Genomic DNA, 16,476 nt, shown 5'->3' on the forward strand with positions numbered 1-16,476 from the left:
CCGTACGTCTCAGGACAATGACTTACGGCTCTGATGAAAAAAATGCTCCCCGCTGAGGCCCCCCTTCAGAGAAGCTGGCACAGGCAGGGTCACCACTTGTTGTCAGTTGCCATGGAGACCAGCTTCTCTTATGCACAGGATTCCAGCGTCTTGATTCAGCACACGCAAGTGCTGTGTAGCCAGTGTCCTGCTTGTGTCTCTGAAGGGGGGCCTCAGCGGGGAGCATTTTTTTTCATCAGATCCGTACGTCATTGTCCTGAGACGTACGGCAGATCAGAGGAGCTGTAACAGCACTAATGTGCAGTTAGACGTTGGGTGAAACCTCTCCCATACATCAAAGGGGGAGATTACAACTTCAGATGAAACGACTGATAAGGCAGCCTCCTCCTGCAGAATGGAATGTGCTGGTTCAGCGTCGCTTAGCTTTCTCTGGCGACGGGACTCCAGCACTGATTTAGGGTAAAGCAATATTGAAGCAGAGTTTTATTTAGCCACAATACAAGTCTTACACATTGCTACAATTGCACATATTTTATATTAAATGATAATATAAGAAGAATTTAGCCATAGTGCCCCTTTAAGTCAAACAAAAAAAATGAGTTTTACTCACCTAGGGCTTCCAATAGCCCCCTGAAGCTTTCCGCTGCCCTCGCCGTCTCCCTTCGATCCTCCTGGCCCCGCCGGCAGCCACTTCCTGTTTCGGTGACAGGAGCTGACAGGCTGGGGACGCGAGTGATTCTTCACGTTCCCAGACACATTAACACCCTCTATGCTGCTATATGGTATATGATATATGCTATGGCAGCATAGATAGCGCTATTGTGGCCAGGAACGCGAAGAATCACTCGTGTCCCCAGCCTGTCAGCGCCTGTCACCGAAACAGGAAGTGGCTGCCGGCGGGGCCACGAGGATCGGAGGGAGACGGCGAGGGCACCGGACAGCTGCAGGGGGCTATTGGAAGCCACAGGTGAGTAAAACTCATTTTTTTTTTTTTTTACTTAAGTGTCCCTTTAAGTCATGTATGTGGGTGGTGTGCAGCAGGAGCAAAATAGTGAGACTGCTCAGACAAAAAATTAGCAAAAAGTAATGGAAACTGTGTATGATGGACAGACTGTTGAAGAAAACAATTTTCAACCCCCAGCAAATTATGAGTGCCAGACTTGTTTACATTTTTCAAAATATATTTTGTCTACATTATCTACGCTGTGAACAAATCACATACAGCTCATGAAAAAAAAATAAGACATCACTGCAGAAATGATCAGGTTTGCGGGTTTTATCTTTTATAAATGCGAGTATTGAACTGAACAGTTTTGCCTTAGTTTAAGAACTGCTAACAAGATCTCTCCTATTTTCTAAATAAAAAATCTTGCTCTCTACATCATACATTTTAAAGCATATGACAATACATCATAATAAGAGAAGTGATGCAATGTTTGCAGAACTTGAATAATTCAAAGAAACCTAATCCCCTGTTCACAAAATGGCAGTAATGTTTTGAGTAAAGAATGTGCCGAAAACAGTATTTGGTGAAATAACACCGATTTGGAGTCAAACTTTCATGTGTTTTTTGGCATGCTCTATTACATAATTTCATACCACTCTTTCTGCAAACAAGCTTACCTGTGCTTGATGGTTTGTGACCATCCATCTTCCTTCTAAAGAGAATCTGTAAACTCAAAAACGTCCCCTGTGGGGTACTTATCTCAGGAGGGGAAAGCCGCTAGATCCTATTGAGGCTTCCCCGCCCTCCTCCGTCCCACGGTGACAGCGCTAAAAGTCCCCGAATGGCGGGCATGTAAATACCTTCTCTGGCGCAGTAGCTGCTCACCGCTTGGGCTCGGGTGGAAATAGCTGAGCCCGATCGGATCCGCTCTTCTGCCCAAGTGCGAGTCTCCTGCGCAGTAGAGTGGACCCGAACAAGCTTGGCTATATCTGCCTGAACCCATCGGAAAGCTGCTGCTGCGCTGGAGCCAGGGAAGGTAAATATTGCAGGCACACCTGCCCCACAGCCGACTTCCCTTGTTGTTAGGAACTGAGGCTTCTCCCTCCTGAGGTAAGTACCCCCCGGGGACGTTTTTAAATTTACAGTGTCTTTTTAATGTCATTCCAGAGGTTTTCAATATGGGTCAAAATCTTGAGACTGCTCTAGAAAAAACAGACTCTTAATTTGGTGATCCTCCATTCAGACCTTGATTTCCCTGAATATATTGCATGTAGCACTGTCCTCCAGCCTTGCTGAGGGACCCCCAGATCTTCACTAATACTTCCCCATATTTTACCATCTGTGCAAGACACACCTTAGGTTGTAGTCTTCTCCAGGGCCTATATGCAATTCACTTTTTCACCTGAGTTTTCTCCTAGAACGTATTTTTAAACTTGTAAAAAAAAAAGGACTTTCAAGCAACCAGAAAGCAAGAAAATACTCAAAATAATTTTGATAGTTCTTTTTCACCTACTTTTTGGTACTTTTTTTATTTGAAAAGTGCTGGAAAATTATTTTAAATGGAAGATGAAAAATTATCTCCTTGGAGAAAACTCAAGAGAAAAAGTTAATTGCATATGGGCCCAGGTCTCTGTTTAACCATAAGATGACTAGGTTTTGGTCTAAGCTAAAAACTGGATGCATCAGAGAAGATTACTTTAATCCAATCTACAGTCCAATTCCTGTGGTCTTAAGTACAGGGCTGTGTAGTCGGAGTCAGAGCAATTTTGGGTACCTTGAGTTGGGAGTCTGTGATTTAATAAACTGAGGAGTCTGAGTCGGATGATGACTGTACAAAATCCACCGCCCTGGTAAGTATTAGACTAAGGAGTTGGAGTCGAGGAGTCTGAGTCATTTTCGGTAACTGAAGTCGGAGTTGGAATCGTTTGTTTCATAAACGTAGGAGTCTGAGTTTGAGTCGGAAGATTTCTGTACAGCCTCCACAGCCCTGCTTTAGTAAACATTGGTCTTTTTAGCTACTCACTAATTAAATGTTTTTTCTGATTTTTGAACGACTTTGGTCTTGCCTGTAGAAGCTTGTTTCAAACAGTTTTTGCCCTGCACTTCACCACAGTCTGTATGTGTTTGAAGTATGTATGTGTTATTCTAACTCGCTGCATGCAGGCTTTGTATTAAAGTCTATGTTCAGTCTTCATTGCATTTCACACTTAGTTTAGCGATTACATTATGCAAATGACCACTGTCAATCTAGCCTAAGAGGAAATCTCATCAGGTTACCACAGAAAATTGGATAGGATTCCCAAAGTCTATATATACATTTTTAATTAAAACCTCCTTAATTTCCAGCAAAGTTTGAAGGACTTAATTTGTATCTCAATGTAAAATGTATTATATCTAACGTCCATTTAATATATTTTTAATTCTAATTTTACTAACACCCAATCTCAGCCTTTTTCATTGTGAATTCATACAAATTTAAAAACATTACAGTTGTAGCATTTCACTTTTATTTGCATATCTTGAATAAAATGGTGCATTATAATATCGCCATAAACTTACAATATTCCATCTACTAATTTTTCTTTCAGCGGACCTTGAAAATATGAGCAGTGTAGAACGCATAGCTTTTCTGCAAGAGAAACTTCAGGAACTTCGCAAACACTACCTTTCATTGAAATCTGAAGTGGCCTCCATTGACAGAAGAAGAAAGCATTCTAAAAAGAAGGAAAGGGAAGGTATGCTTGCTCAAGTTCAACTTCTGTTGTATTGGACAGATTGGGGAAGGTTTATAAAACTATTTATAATGGGCAAGTTGGGGAAGGACTAGAACTTGCTATTAAAGTGAGTCTTACTTCCTTTACATACTATTATTAGTGATATGTGACCAAGTGAATAAATCTCTGCAACTTCAATACAGGGAAAAGTAACAATCAGTAGGTTGGGGAAGAACATATTTCTTAGTAGTTTTTTTTTTATTACTATGCTTGTAAATCACCTCCTGTCTTAGTGACAGTGGTCCATAAGAAGTGACGGAAAATCCAGCCAAACAAAATTAAAAAACCTGGCATTGAGCTTGATTTGCTAAGGCATTCGGTAATGCAGAAAACAGCTGATTTTATCAAATGTCAGTTCACTGAGGCTGCTGAAATGACCAACCGGTGAGGTATTTGTGTGGTAAATATTCAGTCCTGAAGTACCCCCAACACTGCATGTTTTGTAGAAAACCACAAACCTTCACCAATGAGGTATCTGGTGTCTCAGCAGAGCTCATTAACTACCTCTGTGGATGCTTTGTTGGGGGTACTTGAGGATTGAGTTGAGAAACCCAGGCCTTTTCACAACCACTGCTTCCCCCCCAAAAAAAGTGGAGTATTTCAAAACCACTGCTGCCAAATAAAAAAAAGTGGAGTATTTTCTGTGATCTGTGAGTTTTCAATGAATTTATTATCACATTTTTAATATGCTTTCTTTTTCTTTTGCAGGTGCAGTTCTATCCACTATATCTTCATCACCATCCTCAAGTTCTGTTACTGCAGCAGTTATGCTGACCTTAGCGGACCCATCCCTTTCAGCCTCATCACAGAATTCTTTAGCAGTTGAGTGCAGGTGACAGAGAGACTTGTCATTGCACTTTGCACTTCACTGTTGTTCGACTTGATGAGGCCATACTTGTTGAGGACTTATTTTTATACCGCACAGCAACACAAAAACTGACAGGCACAATTTTGTACTGCATTTTTGATGTGTTGTCCAAGCACTTAAGTGCGCTTTTTATGAAGTAGAAGTCAACTGGTTTTCTTCAAGCAATAATTGTTTCCAACTAGTCTGGTTGTCCTTTTGCTGTGATAACCCTCCACTGTGGGGGGCCTTTACTGTTTGTCATGAGAATTTTGTATTAGAGTGAACCTGTAGTTAGACTTAGTTCTGCAGACTGGTCTAGTTCCTATGGTGAAAGCCACTAGAGCTGCCTGCATGGACTTGTAGGTTCTTGACACAGTGCATCAAAAAGCCATGAAATCTGTGATGCTATAATAAGGAAAGTATGAATACCCAAAAGAAAGCTGGTCCTGATCTCTTGAACCCCTCTATTGGCTGCAGTGTGGTGGTGTAATGTTATTATAAGAGTCCTTGCCAGAGTATCCTAAAATGAGCCCTAACTGCATTCAGGAAGCAACCCAAATGCATGGTATGGATAAACATGAAACTTTCAATCATACCCTTTTCCAAAACAATTATGTGCTGTAATCAAAATGTACTGATTTAAAAGTGATTATGTATTATTAATGAAATTATGTATTATTAATGAAATAATTAACATGATAGCCAATTACATATGCATCAGGTAACATGCAGGTAGTTTGGGGTTTTGGTATATGGGACCAAGATTATACATTTAACACTAACTATTTTATTTAAAATGCTTTCTTTTCATATAACTACCATGTTAAGACTTGTAACTGTCTCCAAATCCAATTACTTTAATTGACACTTTATAGGTCCAACATACTCATTTTAAAATGACCTTAAATTGTGTGAGAGAGTTACAATACAATAACATTTGTAAAGTGTTTTTCTCCCATAGGACTTAAAGCACATAGATATGTCTCAGATCAGTACTTAGTTGCAGGGGGGACTGTGTTACAGAGGAAATAGTCAGGTGTTCATAAATGCCAGACTAAACAAATGGCTTTTCAGTTTGGTCATGATTTGGTGCGGACAGGGAGTTCCAAAATGTAGGGGCAGCATGGCGGAAGGCTTTGTCTCCAAAGGTTTTGAGATGGACTCTGTGGGGTGATCAAGTTATTACATCCTTTTGAACTAAGATTGTGGGAAGTGTGATGCAGTCACAACAAATCCTTGAGGGTATGCGCCCTACCAGATTGTGCAAGGATTTGAATGTCAATAAGGCAATCTTAAATAGAATCATCCATTTTATGGGTAGCCAGTGGAGTGAGCGAAATATCGGTGTTATGTGGCAGTGTAGAGGTTGGCTTGTTAACAGCCTTGCAGCAGTGTTGTGTACTAACTGCAGACAATGTAGAGTTAGATAGCTGGTAGTAGATTGACATAAGGTCCTTTACTAAGAAAAAAAAAACATGCTTCATGTGTGAATGGGGATCAGTAAATAGACAGAATCTGAACATTACATGGTGGTATCATATGAAGTTATTACCCATCCTAGAGCTGCCTTGTAAGACTGCACTAGATGTTTTTAGCTAGTCCAAGTCTTAGCTAGTTTTGGGTTTGTATTTCCTCTAGTATCCCATAGTATTATATTATAGTATTCTTATTTTGGGGTTGTCAATCCTGTATTTCCACAGCATAGCATCATGGACATTATGTGACCCATTTCATCAAAATGTGTAGTGAAAGTATAATTGCAATTATGATTCAGTACTATAGATTTAGGTTTGCCTATTCAGTCCTTAGGGCTCTTTTCCATTAGCAGCATTTTATGATTAATGATTGCTATTGGATTGCACAATGCTAGGTACTCAACTTATGGAGATTGTGTGGGAATGTTTCCAATAGTGCAATACATTTGTGATGCAATTTTTTCCGATCACAATCGTCATGTCTGCTGCATTTTTCGAGAGCTTGAGCTCCTACACAAAGTAATCCCACCACTATGCCTTTTTTTCCCCCGTTATATGGATGTAAATTTCTCCTGCCAGAAAATGCAAATGTTCTACAAACATATGCTGTACACCTGACGGATCAGCCGAAAATCACTGCAGAATTGTGCAGTGGAAAATGGCAGAAACTCCATTTCTCAGTGGAAAACAGCCCTAAAAGTGCTAGTTTTGGTGAGGTTGTTTTGTTTGTTTTTTGATGCAATACTTATTATATGAATTATGCATAAAAGATTTGTTTCCCACAAAAAAAAAAAATCTGCTGCTCCAGGTCACAATTAGAGATGTGGCGAACATCTCTAAATCCATGGGCCTCTTACTACTTTTGGGTCGCAATGACCCGGAGTAGTACGCCTGCGCTGCCCGGCGGTGCGCGTCCTAGATCGCGCTCCCGTTGCCGGGCGCTCTCTGCGCATGTGTGTGAAGTCATGAGTGACGTCACGCTCATGCGCAGAGAGTGCCCGGCAACAGGAGCGCGATCTAGGACGCGCTCCGCCGGGCAGCGCAGGCGTACTACTCCGGGTCATTGCGACCCGGAAGTAGTAAGAGGCCCAGAGAGGTTCGCCAGGCGAACTGTTCGGCCCAACACTAGTCACAATACAGGCAGGCAGTGGTGCTGTTGATAGAGCAATCACTAACTACCCTTCTTATGTGACGTAAAAGAGAGGGTGGCTCAGGTTGCCGAGGACCTGTAAACTGGTGGAGCAACTAGTTTCCTTTTTTTTTATTTAAACATTTATTTTGTATAGACTACAATTATGTGACCCTTTTAAATTCATTAATTTTGTGCACCAGCAGAATATCATCCTTATCCAATCCACGTCGTCTACTAATTCCCATAATAATAAGCCTGTTGAGCGGTTGTCCTTTTCACGTATGTTAGGAATCCATACCACAGCCTGCTTCCTGGGTGACAGCAGATTAGTATTTTCTTATTGAGATTGAAATTTTGTAGTGTGTTGACCATTCCAATTAGTGATAAACTGCTATATAAGACCATGATCAGTGCTTTCTCTGTTACATGCCCTCTATTGAGATGGACACATTTTCCTCCCTTAAAGGACCACTATCACTAAGAATTTAAAATGCGTGCAAACACATACACATAGGATTATTTTTCTCCTCTCCTCATGGGGCACACTATTTTAGCAGTTGGACTTGGCAACTGCCATTCAGTAAGTGCTTTTGAAAATAAAGAACCCTGAGAATACCCCATGAGGACATGGACTAGTCCAGGTTTGTCAGATTTTTACCACCTATTTTGACAGTGGCATAGGGTAAAAAAAAAAAAAAAAGTATTTTATAGTGCGTTTTATAAATAAACTCATATATGTATTTTGCAATGTTCCACAATAGTTGTCCTTTAAGTGGTTGTTGCATATTAGCATGCTCTAGAATTTGCCAGGACACTGTCAACACAGCATAGATGCATTCATTGTACCAATGCTGTGTGTTTAGGTTTAGTCTATCTACAGGTTCACTTTAAGTATACTGGGGGTTCTTTACAATGTAGATGTTTGCTGTAACTGTGCAACAATGACACCATTGCATTCGTTTGCATGCAAAGCGGTTTACTGTTACACTGAGTTGGGAGGTTTGATTTGTGTAAATGGTGACAGCAAGGATAATACTTTTGCATAAAAGATTGTTACAACGTAAGTTTTATTCCTTTCCTTTATGTTGCACATACTAGGTCATTTTGTCAGGCAAATCTCAAATATCAGGATTTCCAAAATGTAGTGTTGGCACATTTACAAAATGGATTTTAAAAAATCATAAATTGTACTGCTTGTCTTTAAAAAAAATCAGGCCCAGCTGACAAACTTTTTTTTATTTTTGTCTGATTTATTTTAATTTGTGTTAATGTGTACAGGATTAAGTATGTGGTACCCCAGCGACCCAATTTGTCATAGATGTTCTCTGTGCATCTTAGAAAGACACTCCTCTACAGATATGTTTAGGTACTTATCCGTTAGCCGAGCGCATCCTCTAGGTGGCGACAAAACTCCACCAGAGTTACATCTTTCCCTACTATCCATGTCGGCCTGGAGAGGGAATAGTAATTAGCGCCACCTGCCGGATGCGCCCGGCTAACGGATAAGTACCTATGTTTACTGCACATTGTTACATTACTTTTATTGTGTTGTTTACTTTTTCAGTGATATTACTTTAAAATAGCAGTTGTTGATTTAAAAGTGTTATTTATTGACAAATGAACAGAAACATCGTCTCATATTTACAGGTCTTGACTGCGCTTCACTGTGAATGCGTAATTGAAGCTCAGAATAATTTATTCTGTGAGCAGTTACCATATACAATAAATATATATTTGAGTTCAACCATTGTCAAATAACAGGCCTAGGGCAGTGTTTCTCAAACCTGTCCTTGTGACTAACCAACGGTGCATGTTTTGCAGGCAACCTCACCTATGCAGAGGTGAGGTAATTAGTGTCTCCTCTACATGGATTCTACCTAGCTAAGACACTTGATTACTCCACCTGTGCATAGGTGAGGTTGCCTGCAAAACATGCACCACTGGGGAGTCCCAAGGACAGGTTTGAGAAACACTGGCCTAGGGCCTGACTTGCTAAGACACCTCAGGGCTAGCAATCTTAAAGGACCACTGTCGTGAATCTTAAAATGTAAACCTATACAGATAAGTATGTTTATTCTAGAGTAAAATGAGCCATACATTAATTTTCTTCTATGTTGCTGCCACTTACAGTACTTACAGTAGGTAGTAGAAATCATCAGACAGAACCGACAGGTCTTGAACTAGCCCATCTTCTGATGAAGGGGGGGGGGGGAGTTCTCAGGGTTTTCTTAATTTTTTAAAAGCACTTGGTGAATTGCAGTTGCTCCGTTCAACTGCCAAAAAGTGTACGTGAGCAGGGAGGCTGGCCAGCATCTTTATATACATCTTTTTCAGTGAGTGCCTTTATAAAGAATAAAGGCAAGCTTAGAATCCCCTATGGAGAGATGGACTAGCTCAATACCTGTTGGTAATCTCAGATTTCTACTACCTATTGTAAGTGACAGCACCATAGGAGAAAAGTAACTTATGACTCATTTTACTCAGGAAGAAACATACTGTTTATTTATATGTGTAAAGATTTTCGCGACAGTGGTCCTTTAAATGAACTTGTGCTGATAACTAAATCCTAAAAAATGATAGTGCATGGGTTAAGAAGAAAATAAAAACCATTGTTTTCAAATGGCAGAAACGTGCAACCTTCCCTAGGTCAAATCAGGCCATAGTAAAGATAACTTAGATTTGTGAGTTATTGAAAGACTGTAGTTAAAAAAGTACAGTTATCCTGAATATCTCTTCCAAACCCCCAGTACCTACCTCACCTCGTGCACCCGCATGCACCAGAGGTCTAGAAATATGAAAACCAAGACTTTTTATCTCTAAGGGCCAGTTTCCACTAGCTTTGTGGATGTGATACGACCTTCGCATCCAGTCGTGAACACTTCCGGCCGGCGGACGGATAACCGGATGCAGCGTCATGCTGCTTCCCGTCGGTGGCTATGGTGTCACATCGTGCTAGATTGAGTAGGTCAATTCGTGTGAAAGGAAACTACTCCATTGACGTAAATCGGTTGCATTTTTCTTGCGATTTGATGCAGTGCGGTGATCGCATCGCGTGTAGTTGAAACGGGCCCTAAGTCAGGTTTGCAGTATAAAGTAGACTAACTCCCTGTTAAATGCCACTTGCATTCTTAGCAGTGCACCTAGTGCCTAAAGAGATTTAGGACATTGGACGTAAACAAGCAAATGTCTCGGCCTTTCAGTTCATGGTGTCTGCGAGTATGGATTAGGACACGTTCACAGTGATGCGTTGCGCTGCGGTATAACGGCTGCTTTGTAGTGCGGCTTCACAGTGTGAAGGGTGCTGTTGTTTTATGGTAATGCACTGCATTAAGTGCATGTTAACAGTAAAAGGGAAGCATACTTTTAATTAACTGTATGCTTCACTGTACTTGACGCAACACTCAGATATCATTTGGTGTCCTGCTCCGTTGCGTTCCTGCTGTCACAGGGAGTGCAGCTTAGTGGCAACTGTGAACATGGCTTTAGGTTTGAGTAGGGAGATCATGCAGAACCTTCTCACACTGTTTAAGTCCACGGGCTTAAACCCCCCCTAGTGACTAGGCCATTTTTTACACATTAGGCCACTGCAGCTTTAACCTCCTTAGCAGTATGGACAAGCTCAGCTCATCCATTACCGCCGAAGGGTGCCGCTCAGGCCCTGCTGGGCCGATTTTAATGAAATAAAAAGCAGCACACGCAGCCGGCACTTTGCCAGCCGCGTGTGCTACCTGATCGCCGGCGATCCGCCGCGTGCATCGGTCGAAAGAGGGTCCCCCCAGCCGCCCGAGCCCAGCGTAGCCGGAACAAACAGTTCCGGCCAGCGCTAAGGGCTGGATCGGAGGCGGCTGACGTCAGGACGTCGGCTGACGTCCATGACGTCACTCCGCGTAAGCGAAACAAGGGAGGCTGCTCATTGCGGCCTTCCTTGTTAATTCTGATCGCCGCAGGCGATCAGAGTTACGCTTTCGGAGCGCCCTCTAGTGGGCTCTAGTGGGCTTTCATGCAGCCAACTTTCAGTTGGCTGCATGGAATAGTTTTTTTTTTTTTTTTTATTTAAAGAGAATCTGTATTGTTAAAATCACACAAAAGTAAACATACCAGTGTGTTAGGGGACATCTCCTATTACCCTCTGTCACAATTTCGCCGCTCCCCGCCGCATTAAAAATAGTCAAAAACAGTTTTAAAACGTTTGTTTGTAAACAAACAAAATGGCCACCAAAACAGGAAGTAGGTTGATGTACAATATGTCCACACATCGAAAATACATCCATACACAAGCAGGCTGTATACAGCCTTCCTTTTGAATCTCAAGAGATCATTTGTGTGTTTCTTTCCCCCTGCAGCTCACTGAAGAGTTACAAGCTGATTGTTTGTTTACTCTTGCAGACAGCTCTGCCCGGTTGTCTGTAGTTCTGCAGTATGTGACTCATCAGTATGTGAACAGAAGATTTATCCAGCTTGTAAACGATAAGAGAGCAGAGAAAAGCTGGCTAATGTAAATAACACACACACACAGGGGAGTGTGCATAGAGGGGGCATGCATAGCAGATCACACTGAAGAGTTGGCAGCCTTCCAGACACAGGATGACAAGTCCGACAGGGAAAAGATAAGCTGATTTATTACAGAGATGGTGATAGTATAAAGTGCTGCAGTAAGCCAGAGCACATTATAATAGGTTTAGGAACTTGTAGGATGGTACCAGGGTGGTTAAGGGCTTGTTGCAGGGCCCTTACAACTCAGCACACAAGTGATCTCCTCCCCCTTTCTGCCCACCAACAGAGCTTTCTGTTGGTGGGCTGTGATCACTCCCCCGATTTTAATTTTTTTTACAAATATTTATTTATTTTTACAATAAATTTCCCTTTTTTTTTTTTAACCTTCCCTCCCCCCGCCAGCCAACCAGCGCGATCGGCTGTCATAGGCCTCAGCCTGTGACAGCGGAACGCTTCTCTGCTGCCCATGGGGACAGCCGTGTCACATGGCTGTCCCCAGTACAGCATTGCCGTAGATCGCAGTGCTGTACAGAGTAAATAGACAGGGATTTCGCCATCTTACAGATCGCTGCTAGGAGACTGATGAGGGGGAGTAGCTTCGTCATTCAAGCGGGGATGGGCGAGCAGCGGCAGGACCATAGGACTTAATGCCAATTGGCGTGGAGCGGTCCTAGGGCTGCCGCTGCGTTAACGCCAATTGGTGTTTATGTAGTCAGCAAAGGGTTAAGAAGATTCCTTCCAAAACAGGAGGAGATAGGTGGGGTTCTCCAAATTGGTGCAGTCAGTGAGAGAATCCTCTGTATAAAGTTAGATGTATTGTGTCAGGTTTAACTGAGAAAAGGGGAAACTAGCCATAGTATTTTAATGCTTAAATAGCAGCAGTTAGACCAGTTCTTAGGGTAGGATGGGCTGAATGTCACTCAGTTTGGATACAGCTGCTTTCATGCAAGAATGTGGCTCTCCTAGCTCAAAGTATAGCTGCTGTGTGAGATTTATGAGGGTGACTGGCAACTGTGAAAGAGAACTTTATTTAATTGTGGGGAATAAAACACATACAGTACATGCTAACAGTTCAATCCCCCATTCTGGCAGGATTTCACAAATTTTAGAATTGATATCAACCACTTATTTTTACTACAGTTTTGCACTGCACTACCAGTACGACATCTCTGGAACTTCACTTCATGCAAAACTAGAGCAAAAGTCTTTTTATTCTATAAGGTATGAATTTACTCTCTGGGTCCTTCACACTGCATCAGTTACACTTCAGAATAATTTTGCATGTCAGTTCACCGTCCATACAATTTTATGGGCCTGTTCACATCTCTGGGTTGTAACTGATTGCATTATTCTAACTTGCTGCATGCAGGCTTTGAATTGACAAAGTTGTTGCAATGGCTTTGATAAACCTGAGTTTAGCAGAAATGTGAGCAGATCGGGAACATTAAGCCTTTTTTTTTTTTTTTTTAACAAATCCCTTACAACTGCAGATAATTGCTAGCCCAATGGTGTCTTAGTAAATCACAGGTACATATTGTGTGAAATGAAGCGATTTCTTAACTTGGGCTTCTGCTTTTAAAATTTCATATATGGATTTCTTGTACTGCCACACAGATGCCTGAAATAAATGTATACCTCTATCTATTAGGTAGGAGGCAGAACATGAAGTGGATGCAGACATCTGCATAAATCAGAAATGCTAGATTGACGGCATCATTTAGTCATCCCAAATGATGCTGATAAATTTGTGAAATATTATGGGAATCAAAGTTGTACAGATGTCTGTAAGTTTGTTTGATTTCATACTGTATGCATTGTCAAATTATTTTGAATTTTTTTGCCTTTGAATTTTAAACACAGAAAAAATACAGTTAAATGTATTTATTTTTACCACAGTTAAATATTTGTGAAGAAAACTACTTACTGTAGTTAATTTCTGATCCTTTTCAAATCGAATATTTGATACATGCTACAATTGACTAATTGTAATATGTGGCTTCAACAGATATTTGTAAAGTAAGTTGCTTGGAATTATAATCAAAGCTATTAACTGAATTATTATAATGGAATTACCAGTAGTTTGTTTCATGGCTCTATTTTTAGCTATAAAGACCCTTCTGTGAATGAAGTTAGATGGTTAATTTCTTTTTGACATTTTACTGTTAAAATGTGTGTTTGTTTTTGTAGATATTTTAGTGATAGCTTTTACATCACCTTTGTTAAATATCATGTACTTCATTTTAACAAACCTCTTTTGCTGGACCATCTGTTTTTTGGAAAACTAGAAAACTGCAATTTACCTTATTACAAGACATACAATATTTAAAAGTCCTATAGGTGGTGAGATATGTACTATATTGTAAAAATGTAAGAATACGCTTGTCAAATAAAATGCCATAATTTATGAGTATTTTTCATTTTGTTCCATTTGTGTTTGTATATGTGTGCTGGTTTGCTTAAATAAAATATAGCAGGTATGCATGGATGGCAAGCTTAAAGAGACCCTGTATAAAAAAATCCCCTGGGGGGTACTCACCTTGGGGGAAGCCTCAGGGTCCCAATGAGGCTTCCCCCCGTCCCTGTAGCTGCAGGCAATCCAGCGCTGGCTCCCCCGAAGTCTCCCGCAATCCTCCCCCGATAAGCCTGACAAGGCTTGATATATTTACCTTCCCTGGCTCCAGCGGATGGTGCTATTGCGGCTCTCAGCACGGAAATTGACGGAATTAGCCGTTACCAGTCGGGTCTGCGCCACTGCGCAGTAGAGCGGACCGGACTGGAATCTGCTACTTCCGTCTATTTCCGAGACCACAGCGGTGCCTGTGCTGGAGCCGGAAAGGTAAATATTTACATGCTCAACGTTCCTGGACCCGCAGCGAGACCACCGTGGGACAGAGGTGGACGGGAAGCCTCAATAGGATCCAGAAGCTTCCCCCTCCTGAGGTGAGTACCCCCAGGGGCATATTTTTACAGATTCTCTTTAAAGAAGAAAGCCTGTGAATGAAGTTCCTTTATCATTCTGAACTTATTCCCCTAATAGCTGGGGATTTAACACTTTGGGCTTGATTCACTGGGCCAGATTTATCAAGAGTATCTGAGACAAAATATTAGTAGGTTTTTAGAAATCCGTGCAGAACTGTCTCAGGCATCTTAACCACTTGCCGACCGCCCACTGCACAGAGGCGGCCGGCAAGTGGATCCCGCAAGGACCGCCGCATGTACAATTGGCGGCGGTCCTTGTACGGGCATGGGCGATCAGCCACCTGGCGCCTGGCACCGCCCCCCTCGCACTGTAACCCACCGGCCGTTCGGAAGTGCCGGCGGGTTACTAGCACCCGGATCGCCGCATACAAAGTGTATAATACACTTTGTAATGTATACAAAGTGTATTATACAGGCTGCCTCCTGCCCTGGTGGTCCCAGTGTCCGAGGGACCACCAGGGCAGGCTGCAGCCACCCTAGTCTGCACCCAAGCACACTGATTTCCCTGCCCCCTGATCGCCCACAGCACCCCTCAGACCCCCCCTGCCCACCCCCCAGACCACTGTTTGCACCCAATCACCCCCCTAATCACCCATCAATCACTCCCTCTCACTATCTGTAAACGCTATTTTTTTTTTTATTCCCTAAACTGCCCCCTGCTCCCTCCTGATCACCCCCCCACCCCACCCCTCAGATTCTCCCCAGACCCCCCCCCCCCCCCCGTGTACTGTATGCATCTATCTCCCTGATCACCTGTCAATCACCCATCAATCACCCCCTGTGACTGCCACCCATCAATCAGCCCCTAACCTGCCCCTTGCGGGCAATCTGATCACCCACCCACACCGATAGATCGCCCGCAGATCCGACGTCAGATCACCTCCCAAGTGCAGTGTTTACATCTGTTCTCTACCCTAAACACCTACTAATTACCCATCTATCACCCCCTATCACCACCTGTCACTGTTACCCATCAGATCAGACCCTAATCTGCCCCTTGCGGGCACCCAATCACCCGCCTACACGCTCAGATTGCCCTCAGACCCCCCCCCCCCCCCTTATCAATTCGCCAGTGCATTATTTACATCTATTCTTCCCTGTAATAACCCACTGATCACCTGTCAATCATCCCCTGTCACTGCCACCCATCAATCAGCCCCTAACCTGCCCCTTGCGGGCAATCTGATCACCCACCCACACCAATATATCGCACGCAGATCCGACGTCAGATCACCTCCCAAATGCATTGTTTACATCTGTTCTCTACCCTAAACACCCACTAATTACCCATCAATCACCCCCTGTCACTGCTACCCATCAGATTAGACCCCTATCTGCCCCTAGGTCACTCAATTACCCGCCCACACCCTCAGAACGCCCTCAGACCCCAGCCCTGATCACCTCGCCAGTGCATTGCTTGCATCTATTCCCCCCACTAATCACACCTTGAGACACCCATCAATCACCCCCTAGCACACCTACCCATCAAATCAGGCCCTAATTTGCCCCGTGTGGGCTCCTGATCACTCGGCCAAACCCTCAGATCCCCCTCAGACCCCCTTCCGATCACCTCCCCAGTGCATTGATTGCATCTATTTTCCCCTCTAACCACCCCCTGAGACACCCATCAATCACCTCCTGTCACCCCCCTAGCGATCCTATCCATCAGATCAGGCCCAATACGACCTGTCATCTAAAAGGCCACCCTGCTTATGACCGGTACCACAAAATTCGCCCCATCATAGACCACCTGTCATCAAAATTTGCAGATGCTTATACCCCTGAACAGTAATTTTGAGACATTTGGTTTCCAGACTACTCATGGTTTT

The 16,476-nt window shown here is 42.8% G+C and overlaps 1 protein-coding gene and 1 long non-coding RNA gene across 2 annotated transcripts in view; one reads left to right on the forward strand and one right to left on the reverse strand.

Moving 5' to 3' along the window:
* Positions 1–6,899, forward strand: part of ARID4B (AT-rich interaction domain 4B) — a 197,785-nt gene extending 190,886 nt beyond the window's left edge. The window contains exons 23-24 of the mRNA XM_068231813.1: positions 3,535–3,681; positions 4,429–6,899. Of these exons, the coding sequence (XP_068087914.1) occupies positions 3,535–3,681; positions 4,429–4,556 (275 nt within the window). The 3' untranslated portion in view covers positions 4,557–6,899. The remainder of the gene's footprint in view (positions 1–3,534; positions 3,682–4,428) is intronic.
* The window catches only part of LOC137503978 (uncharacterized), a 93,437-nt gene that overhangs the window by 2,584 nt on the left and 74,377 nt on the right, over positions 1–16,476 (reverse strand). The gene's annotated exons all lie outside the window — the stretch shown is intronic.

This window comes from Hyperolius riggenbachi, chromosome 4 (genome assembly GCF_040937935.1).
Source record: "Hyperolius riggenbachi isolate aHypRig1 chromosome 4, aHypRig1.pri, whole genome shotgun sequence".
Lineage (NCBI taxonomy): Eukaryota > Metazoa > Chordata > Amphibia > Anura > Hyperoliidae > Hyperolius > Hyperolius riggenbachi.